General features: G+C 42.4%; 1 protein-coding gene across 2 annotated transcripts in view; it reads left to right on the top strand.

Moving 5' to 3' along the window:
• Positions 1 to 11,116, top strand: part of SYBU (syntabulin (syntaxin-interacting)) — an 84,573-nt gene that overhangs the window by 59,710 nt on the left and 13,747 nt on the right. For both annotated transcript variants that reach the window (XM_006892336.1, XM_006892335.1), the window contains exon 4: positions 10,796 to 10,898. In XM_006892336.1, coding sequence (XP_006892398.1) covers positions 10,796 to 10,898 — 103 coding nt within the window. The remainder of the gene's footprint in view (positions 1 to 10,795; positions 10,899 to 11,116) is intronic.

Here is an 11,116-nt window from a genome sequence, read left to right as displayed (position 1 = left end):
GTGCGATTGGCACAGGACAGAGCAGAGTTTAGGGCTGTTGTACATAGGGTCGCTATGAGTCGCAGGCGACTCGACGGCACATAACAACAACAACAACAACTAGGGAGCTCTGATGTAGCCTGTACGTCAGCTGCTGTGGACTGAAAGGCTACATCTCTAGTGGATCAAATCTAACAATTGCTCCTGAGGAGAAAGATGGGCTTTCTTCTCCTACTACCATTTACAACCTTGGAAACTGCATGGCAGGTTGGGAACAGATTCAGCCACTGTTTTACATGCTTTGCAGATATTAGTTTATGTAATCTTCACAGTGATTCTATAAAGATAGATGACATTTTTATAATCCTTTTCTAGATGATCAAAGTGAGGCACAGAGAGATTAACAGCTTCCACACAGCAGGTAACTGAGGCTACTAAAACTATGTTGTTGTTAGGTGCTGTCAAGTCGTAGGCAACTCATAGTGACCCTATGTACAAAAGGTATGAGCACTGTTCATAGAGTTTCCAGAGGCAAGCCGTTTCAGAAGTGGATGCCGCTCCTGCTTCTGAGCTTGTTTTAATCAGGGAGCTCCATCAAACACTGTCCGCCATGGGTAACCCATTCTCACATTTGGCACATGAGTGTCACAGTGTTTAGCATCACAGCAAACATGAGTTACCACCATCCAGCAAGGCACAGAACAGTCTATACCACCTAGAAGAATGTTTGACAGAAAAACTAGATTACCTCCTAAAAGCCATAGGGAGAAGTATGGGCAGTCTCCTCCCATGTGATTTAACTCCCTTTGAAAACCTGCCAGAGGGTGGGAGGGTCAATTCTGAGGTTCTGAATGGTGGGACACAACAACAACAAAAGCCCTGAGAAGAAGTTTAATGGAGACTGAAAAGGCGAGAGATAGAGAGGGGGGGAGAGAGAGGAGGATTAATGAAATCAGATGAGAGGATATCAGGACATTGGGATGGAGGGAGCCGCGTGATTCAGTGATGTAGTTCTGCTTTCAGGCTGTTTAAATGGGCTGACTGTGAAGGTCACTGGTTCCAGACAGTCAAAATAGGAAGAGACTCAGCTTTGGTGGAGACAGCGAAGCTCCCGGGGCTGGGAGAGCAGGAATCGAGGTACCACTAAAGTTGTCACATGGCCACAATGAGGACCAGAGGCAGCAGTTGTTACATCTTAAAGTCACTTAGAAAAGCTCTGGTGAATTGCAAAACTGAGGTAAAAATGTGTGCTCTTCGAGCTCTGGTGGACACCGCACCAATGAGCTGGAACTAATGTCCTCTCTGTCCTGTCGTGTGGGTGTTTCCGTTTGGTGACTCCAGAAAAACCCATCATTTCCTGCTCCCTTATTTTCCAGACATCAAGTCACAGACATGAAGCTCGGCCCGGACATGTTTGTGTTGGTGGCACCTCATGCGCACCTTTCCCCGTTCCTGCTCAGTGATGCCTCTTCTCCAAGCTGCCCCCCTTGACTGCAGTTTCTCCCTGACTTAGATTTTTACTGCCAGACATGAGGACAGGGCTCTCCTTGTGGCAAATGCTGGATAAACACCTCTCCCTAAATAGAAGTAGAGGGCTCTCCAGCTAACTTTTTTAAAGGGACAGAAGTTCAGTAAGTCTGCTAAGAAGTTAAAAAAACAAAAACAAAAAACGATACAGAACATGGTAGAATCTGGACAATCCTTTAGGAACAGTCAGGCCTCCCAGACAACGAAGGAGCCCAGGGCGCTCTGGTGGTTGCACGGCCAACCCAAAGGTAGGCAGGTTTAAATCCATCACACCTTTGCTCCATGGGAGAAAGATTGACAGTCTCCACCTATGCCAGTTACAGCCTCAGAAAACCCACTAGAGGGTTAGCTCTGAGTCTGTTCTGACTAGATGGATGTTTGTGAAGGAATGGATGAATGAGTGAGGTGGTGTAGTGTTTAAAGTGTCAGGCTGCTAACTGAAAAGTGAACAGTTTGAATCCATCAGCTGCTCCGTGGGAAAGGGAAGGTCAGTCTCCACCTGTACAAATTCACAGCCTCAGAAAACCAGTGGAATGAATTTGATGACAGTGGGCTTGGCATTTTTGTTTGTTTACGGTGACAGTAGCATTCCTGGCCCTTCCTAACAACATACTCAAAGTGTGTGAGACAATGCTTCGCCATCCTTACCTCCGAGGTTACACTTTCTCCCTTTCTCCAAGACATACTTGTTTGTTCTTTTGAGAGTCCATGGGATACTCAATACTCTTTTCCAGCACCAAAACTCAAAGGCATTGTTTCTCCTTCTCTCATCCTTATTCATTATCCAACTTTCAGATGTATAACAAGTAATTGAAAAGACCATGGATTGGATCACACGCACTTTAGTCTTTAAACTCATTCCATTGCTCCTTAGTACTTTGGAGAGATCCTTGACAGCAGATTTTCCCAATGCAGCTTTTCTTTTCTTTTCTTTTTTTTTTTTTTTTTGGCTGCTGGTACCAAAGGTGTTAAAAATGTATCTAGCTAGCCCAGGAAAATGCTCCTGGAGAGCCGAGAAGTGCAGGTCTCTGTAAAATGGAACAATTCTTCCCGTGTGCCTTTCCTGGGAGTTATATTCTCCCCCTCCTAGGGGTCCATCCACCTTCATGTTTGCTCGGTCCTCTTCCACTTCCTACTGGAGAAGGTCTTTACAATGAAACAGAGGCTGGAGAGGAGCTGTCTTCTCCCCAAGCTTGTTTATGGTCATTTGTACCTGTTGAGTTGAACAGGTGATCCTCATTGCACTGATTACTACACTGATCTTTATAAGCATGTTAAGCACTTTTTTTTACTTTGTTGTTTTTAAACTTTTTTCCCTACTAGTTTATTTACAAAATTTTAATAACAAATTTCAACAAATTCTTTTCATGTCTATTGACTTTTTATACTTAAATCATTTCATCTTCACAACAACCCTGCGAGGTGGGAACAGTTGTTATCCTTGTACTTGGCCAGAACTTGGAACATGGCAAACATTCAATACATTTCTGTTAAATAAGCGATTATTTCTAAATTATCTAAATGAAGAAGCTAATATTTATAGATGTTTAGGAAAAAACAGTTTTGCCAGGACCACTGGGCTTGTGAGTGGGCTTTCTTGCCTCCACTGACATGTGACTTTGTAGACTGGCACCTCCTTCTGGTGGTGCTGGGAAGTACATGGCGGTAACGCTGCGGTAACCCTGAGGCCACAGGTTGTGTTGACTGAGTTCTTCCTCAGTGGTGGTTTGTTAACTGACTTGTCTGGCTTACAGGACCACAGGAATCTATTACTCGTGAGCAGGCCCAGGGAGGTTGAGTGGTCTCTCAAAGCCAATGGCAAGAATGCGCACTAACAAAGTTCTTCTTGGATCTCCGATAAGGTTGGTCAATGCAGTGTCTTCATTTTCTCTAGGGGTGAAGCAGGAGACTAGACTGTCTCAGGTCACTGTGGAAAGCTAGCAGTATTTCCTTTTCTTCTTCTCAAGACCTTTCCAGTCTTACTCTCCTGAGCTTCCTTCACATTCTCCTTCTTTATCGGTTCTTTCATTCACTGGTTTTGTTGGTAGGTTCATTGCTTTATTCCTGTCAAGGGCAGAAAGCCCAGCAGTTTGAGATTAAAGGAAAGATGTAGACGGAGTTGTCCCTAAGTCTCTCAGCCCTCTCGGGGCATCTTCTCCTTCACATTCTCCTTTTCTCAGAACTTCAGAGCCTTCTGCCTCGGGCTGACATGGGCTGAGGTGAGAGCTGTCGTAAAGGTTTCCTTGGGCCTTCCTGAAGGTAGGGTTCCAGGCCAGGACCTCCTCTAGCACTTGACAATGTTCTGGGGCAATTTCTGGACATTTACCTGTGTACATGCTGTTGTGTGTACACATATACACACACATGGAGCAATAAGTAGAAACATACTCTCACTGGAGAAAGTCTGGTGGGGAAATGACATTTTTCAAAGAACTTTGAAATCCGATGATTTAAGCAGGGAAAAAATGCATATCCTTTTGTAGGACTTTTTTAGGGGAAAACTATTGTTATTGGGAAAATCCTCTTCTGATGCTCAAGCGATTATGCAGGAAATAATAACAGTGTTGGTGTAGTCTAGACAGAGTTACACTGTTAGCCCAAAGGCCACGCTTCTCTAGAGGTTCAAAACCACCAGTGACTCCACAGGAAAAAGACAAGCTGTCTGCTCCCACGCAGATGTACAGCCTTCAAATCTACTGAAGGGTCTGATGAGTTGGTTTTGACTTGACAGTAATAAGTGAGTGAGTATTTATCAGGTGCTGTGTGCCAGGCACTCTTCTCATTGCTTTGATACATCCTTTATTAAAAACATCATCCCTTGGGGAGCTCTGGTGGCATAGTGGCAAGAAGCTGCACTGCTGTCTCAGAGGTATGCGGTTTGAATCCATCACATACTCTGCTGGAGAAGGAGGGACAATCTCCTCCAGTACCAGTCAGATCCGATTTGACGGTACGCATAAAAAAAAATAAGATAAAATTAAAAAAAAAAAATCATCCCCCTGCCCCTGACAGATGGGAATATAAAAGCAGAGAAAAGGTTTATAACATGCTCAACATCCAATATAGATTAAGTGGAAATGCCATGATTCAAACTCATACGATCCGACTCCAGTGGTTCAAATCCACCAGTTGCTCCGCTGGAGGAAGAAGGACATTCTCTTCGCATGTGATTAAATCCCTGTGAAAACCCAAGGGTCGACTGTGGGTCGGCTCTGACCTGATGTTACAACAACATGTTACATGGTATGAATATTTTGTTCATAAAAAGGGGGGGGGGACCCCAACTAAATTGTCAGTAAATACACCACACCCTGTTTGTACTCATTTATAACAAGAGCATAAAGCGTATGGTTAGACCAGCCAAACGGCTCAGAGAAATGTAAAGTGAAAACAAGGGATTTTCTGGCCCCATTGTCCCATCCTCAAGGGAGACACCAGTCAGAGATCCTTTTATATACCTCCAAAAAAGTGTTGCCCACATAGACCCGGTTATATATATTGTTTTAATTTTATTTTGTTTTTATTTTATTGGTTTGCTTACAAAATTCGTATACATTGTGTTGCACTATTTTTAGTTTACACTGTGTTTCGTACAATCATTCTTACGCATTATGTTTTATAAAATGAATCACCAGCGGGCCTTCCACAACATTACCCTGTGTCCCCGCCAGATCCTTCCCATTTTCTTTAGCCTCTGTCTCCACCCACCAAATTGTGCAACTCTGTATTTTCACCCCTGTCCATTCTCACCCCTCTGCTCCCACCCCTTCCTCCTTGGGTCCCCATACATGTTTTACTAGTTGTCCTTCTATTTTTACAACAATGGTCTTCTGCTCTACTTGTCCTTATGAGACTGAGATGTGTGTGTGTGTGTGTGTGTGTGTGTGTGTGTGTGTGTGTGTGTGTGTAATTTTTAGATGTGTACGCACTGAAGCCAGCTTGCTTGCCTTCTATTCTGCATCTTGCTGATTTCTTCTGTTAACAGGTCTGGGAGATCTTTTCACGTCCCCATATGCAGATTCAGCTCTCTCTACTTATGATTGCACATTATTGCTATGTCACTCAATTTAACCAGTCCCTACTGAAGGACAATTAAAGCATCTTTTTGGACGTGTTTTTCCAGGGTAAATTCCCAGAAGTACAGCTCTCTTTTTAGGATTGCTGCATCAATCCACACGCCCACTAGCTGTATCAGAGTGTCTGTTTCCCTAAGTCATTATTGCCAGGACTTGTATCATGAGGAGCCACACTGCCAACCTGAAGGCATGCCCTCCGAATCCACCAACTGCTTCACAGGAGAAAGGTGGGCAGTCTCCTCCCCTGCGATCTGTGGCCTTTGTTAACTCACTGGAGGGTCACCGAGGAGTTAGTTCCAACTCAATAGAACATATTAACAACACATTATCAGACTTGTACTTTATGCTAATCTCTGATAGGTGAAAAAAACCAACGTAGTGTTTTCAATTCCATTTTAATATTACAAATGGGATTGTGAAACTTTTCATGTAGTGATTATTTGTCTGTCTTTTCTGTGATCAGCCCCTTTATGACCTTTTACATTTTCTGCTTTTGTTTTATTTTCATTTATATGAGCTTTGAGTGTGGTCAGTTAAGGAACCTAGCCCCTTTCTGTTACATGTGGTCAATATTTTCTTTCCGTTTATCCTTTGTCTTTAATTTTTCATTGTTACTTTTCCATAAGTAGTTTTCTCTTTACTTAGATTTATCAACACAAAATTAATTCACTTTAGAATCCTTTAAATTGGATGGAACCTCTTTTTTGCTTTTGAGTGTTTACATATAATGCTTTAAAGTATGAATAATTTAAAGTATATGATAGCTCTGTTAACCTTCGTTCAATTTATGAATCTTTTGGTCAAATATTCCCTTTCCAAGATATGCACCTATGGGGAATTCAGGAAGGTACTTCTCCAAAACTAAAAATGTTGGTCTGTGAAGCACTTACTAGCTAGTGTAACATCCCCAAACCTTTGCTGCTAATAGTCAATTCTATTGGATGTACTTCAGAAGAACTTTTTAAAAATAATGTTTTATTGAGATTTTAACGAAAGTTTACCAAGATCTCTGATTTCCATTCATTCGTTTTTGCACATTTTCCTCCCTACCCCGCCCGCCCACCCACCATTGTCTTTTTTCTTTTATATATTAATTTTAATGAACGTTTACAGAGATTTTGGATTTCCATTCATTCGTTGTTGCACTATTCTCCCTGCCTACCCCTCCTGCCCAGTTCACTCCTCTCTTTGAAAAGTAAAAGTTCTTTCATTAGCTTTGTGACATCAGAGAGCACCTGTTGGGTGCTGGTACATTAGACAGATGGCAGTAAATAATTTCTTGACCACAAAACTGCTTTAGACAATTGCCACCCAAAGTTCCCATAGAATATGGTTCAGAGTCTTTCAATGAATTGACTTAGCAATTCTGCTTTTAGAAGTTTATTCCAAGAATATAATCGGGCAAGATATAGAATATATGCTTTCAAATATTCATCAGAAGATAAACCTGGTGTGTAAGAGCTCAAACCCAGAGTTCAGAAGATCTGAGTTCCAGTTCTTTGCTCCATTACTTACTAGCTATATCACTTTGTACATTTCACTTGATCTCTCTCTGCCTCATTTCGAAAAAGGAGTGATGATCCCAAAGGTGGAGGGTTCAGCTCCTCGCCAGGAGGAAAAAGGGCCGTTTCTTCCCTTCTGATTTACTGCCTGTGAAAGCTTGCCAGAGGATCAGTTGCAAGTTAGTTCCAACAGAATGGCTTTGAGTTGTGTGAATCCACGGGAGAAATCTGCTCCCATAAAGATTTTTTTTTAAAAAGCCTCATTGTTACAGAGTCAGACTGACTCATAGCTGAGCCTCCAGTTTCAGAGGCTGTAAATTACCAAGGAGGAGGTAGTACAAATTGCTGTGGATGCTACCACTACAGTGCTAGGGGACAGTTCTGTGTCATGTGGACTGCTTTGAGTCAAAATTGGCTTCATATAATTCTGACTTGCAGCCGGCTGGTTCACCCTAATGATTCTTCTCTTCCCCTTCAGATAAGCAGAAGATAAGATAAAAAAAGGATGAACTGACTTTAGACCTTCCAAATGTCTGATTATATTGAAGTCAAGTAGCAATGAAGTATAGAAAATGTGTTCCTTTTATTCAGAGTATGTAATTACCACAGACCAAAGGCATCATGAAGTAACAGTGGCTTTTGAACTATTGTCTGTGCCTTAGGATGTTGGTTTTTGTGCAGGAAAAAAAGATAGTTAATGGACTTTTGTATAAAATAGAAACTAAGTATTTCAGAGTAATAATTTTACATTAAAAATACAAACTTGATGAGCTTTGTATGGAAACCTGTATAAAATAAAATTTTTTAAAAAGTGTTATTTTAAACCTGATGGCTAGATTCACAGGATCTATTTTAAAACAACAACAACACAACTGTGCTCTTTTATCATTTAATAACCAGCCTGATAATTTATTAGCAGAGAAAGCTGGATTGAATTAGACTGTCAGGAAGAGCATGTGTTAAATGGCACCAGGAAGCATGACTCCTTGAGATTGTAAAAGACTACAGTTTAGCCAGTGCATTACTCAGAGGCCACTAATTAGGATCTGGAAGCTTCTGGGAGCTCATTACATGTCAGACAAAGTCTCTGAAATCCAGAAGGAATAGCTGATTTTTGTTGTAATAAATTGCCACCCTAATCTTCCCCGAATTCTGCTGCGAGCTACAAGCCACTGCTGTAATCTTTGCCAAGGGGTCATTCTTGATCTCTTTCCCAGAAGAGGCTGGGCTTTGTGAGAGGTGACCTGGAAACTCTGGAAGCTGGGAAAGGCATTTTTCTAGCCTTTCCGTTACCACCAGCAAAATTGGTAAAACTCTCCAGTCAGGAATATTCTCAGCAGTGGGCCGAAGTCTGGCTGCAGCGTGTACCTATGGCTCCCCAGGCTGTTAGCATGGTGGTAACGGGCGGTGCCTCTGCTTCTTCCCACTGCCTAACTGAGAACGCACAGCCTGATGGGATAGAAGTAGCACGAAGCCTTTATATCCTTAATGGGGTGCATCACTTACAAATCTTAGGCAAGTCATCTTCCTATCCTCAGTAGTAGAATGGCAAGATTAATGAAAAGGATTCCGGGATTAAGTGACATGCTCCCACAGAGGGCATTCAGTCAGTTGTTATGATTATTACTCACTGCTTGTTAGAAACCTAAGTGATGAAGTTCTTAAAATTTTCCTCATCTCAAATACAAATAAGCCTTATCTAGATCATAACAAACTACAGATAACATTGAAAAGAATGGGAACCCCAGAACACTAACTTTGCTTTATGGGATACCTACATGTAGATCAAAAAAAGCAGTTGTTGAACAGAGCAAGGGAACTCAGCTTTGTTTAAAATCAGGAAAGGTGTGTGTCAGGGTTATATCTTTCCTCCATCCCTAGTCAGGCTCTATGCTGAGCAGATAATTTAAGAAGCTGGACCCTATGAAGAACGTGGCGTCAGGGTTGGAGGGAGACTCCACAACAGCCTTACTGCTTACAGACTATGAAGACTCGAAGCACTTACTGTGGAAGATTGAAGATGGCAGCCTGCGCTATGAATTATGTCTCAACATCAAGAAAATAAAAATCCTTACCCTGTGCCAGTAGGCAACCTCATGACAGGTGGAGAAAGGATTGAAGCTGTCCTTTTTCTCCTTTTACCTAGAGCCATAATCAACACCCATGGCAGCAGTCAGGAAATAAAAAGATGTGTGAATTTGGGAAAATCTGTTGTCATTGACCTCTTTAAAGTGCTCAAGAGCAAAGATTCCATTTTAAAGACTAAGGTGCACATGGCCAAGCCACAATATTTTCAGTTGCTTCCTGTGCATCTGAAAATTGGACGAGTAAGGCTGACTGAAGAATAATAGATGCCTTTGAATTGTGATGTTGGTGGAGAGTACAGAAGACATGGACTGCCAAAGAACAAATCAGCCTGTCTTGGAGGAATGCAGCCAGGGTGCTCCTCAAAGACTAGAAGAGTCTCACAGACATTGGGCATAAGGAGGGGCCAGTGCTTTTCCGGACATCATGCCGCGAAAGGTGGACCGTCAAAGAGGAAGACCTTTACCAAGTACTGACAACGATGACTGGAGCAATGGAGTGGAGCGCGTTGGAGATTGTCAGGAAGGGACAGGACAGGGCCGGTTTGGCTGTGTGGTTCACTGGGTTGCCATGAGTGGTAGTCAACTTGATGACACTTAACAACATCAGAATTTATTTTTCTAAAAGCAAGTGCAATTTCTCAACTTTAAAAACAATACCTTCACCCCATCCACCCATCAAATTGTGCAACCCTATGGGAAGGATCTTTTGTGAAAAACAATGTATTCAAACTTTGCAAATAAATCATAATAAAAAATTAAAAGACTAAGGTGGAAAAAAATTATTCTCGTTCCATTCTCCAGGCAATCCATGGGAGTATTTCTGTTATTACTATTTCTGAACTAGGGACATTTTTCTTTCTGTTACAGATGAATTTCTGTGAGTTATGCAACGACACAGCTTTTTTCTATTATGGTTACATACTCTAATCTGTGTTCAAAATGTAATATGATCTTTGTAAATAGATGAACACTTACTTAAGCCCATACTAAACTGAAATCCCAATTTTAGTACCATTCAAGCAGCTCCCTTGAGTCACCATAGGCTTTTTTGATATGTTAGGAAATGCTGAATTGCTGCTTTTTTTTTCTTTTCTAAAGTTCTTATCTGAATAGAAAGACTGAAGCTGCAGCCCGAGAAAGTCAGGCATCAGATAGTGTCTGTCAAGCACTTATCTGGAGCCAGGCATTGTTCCTGGACGGCTCATGGCTGGCGCTGTCTCTGGAATGAGTGTGCCAGATTCCAGGGTGGCTGGCTGATTACAAAGGACCAAAGATAAACTCTTCTCAAAACTACGTTTGGACCGATAAGTATATTTTTTTCTTTGGCTACAGTTGAGAGGCGAGTGTTTCTTTTTTCACTGCTGCTAGCCAGCTGCGACGTGAGTGTCTTGAAGACATTGCTTCACTGTGTATCTAAGCTGTGTTTGTGATGTCCTGGGGCTTGTACCTTCTCATCTCCAGAGAACAACACCGGAGCTCTGGAATCTTCCACACACAGAGTGGGGGTGTGCAAAGACTGGGAGCAAGAGATCCTGGAAAGCAGGCGTGCTGCCCATGACAGGGAGCTGGCCAGCACCTTCTCAGCTTTCAAGATCTTCATGCTTCTCTGTCTCTTGTTTTGCAGGTAGCGAAGCTGATTTTAGCTCCTCGAGCAGCACCGGCAGCATCTCGGCTCCTGAGGTCCATATGTCCGCTGCGGGAAGCAAGCGTTCCTCCTTTGCACGCAAGTAGGCACCATCCCCAGCCCTCTAACTCTTACAACTCTGCGCAGGTAACTTACCTGTACCTTCTGTCTCGCTAGAATCACCTGGATCGCGCTGCCCTCTTTATTATTCAGTCAGGTGTTTTCTGCTTCTAACAGTGGTTTGAAATTGGTATTTCCCTACTTTACCTCCTAGAGTCACATAGTCAGACAGTGTTTGTCCACTCACAACTGTCTCCTGTC

Source organism: Elephantulus edwardii, unplaced genomic scaffold (assembly GCF_000299155.1).
Source record: "Elephantulus edwardii isolate Elephantulus edwardi_28Jun2011 unplaced genomic scaffold, EleEdw1.0 scaffold00114, whole genome shotgun sequence".
Taxonomy (NCBI): domain Eukaryota; kingdom Metazoa; phylum Chordata; class Mammalia; order Macroscelidea; family Macroscelididae; genus Elephantulus; species Elephantulus edwardii.
The sequence above is the reverse complement of the archived record's forward strand: the minus strand, read 5'-3'. Positions and strand labels throughout refer to the sequence as shown.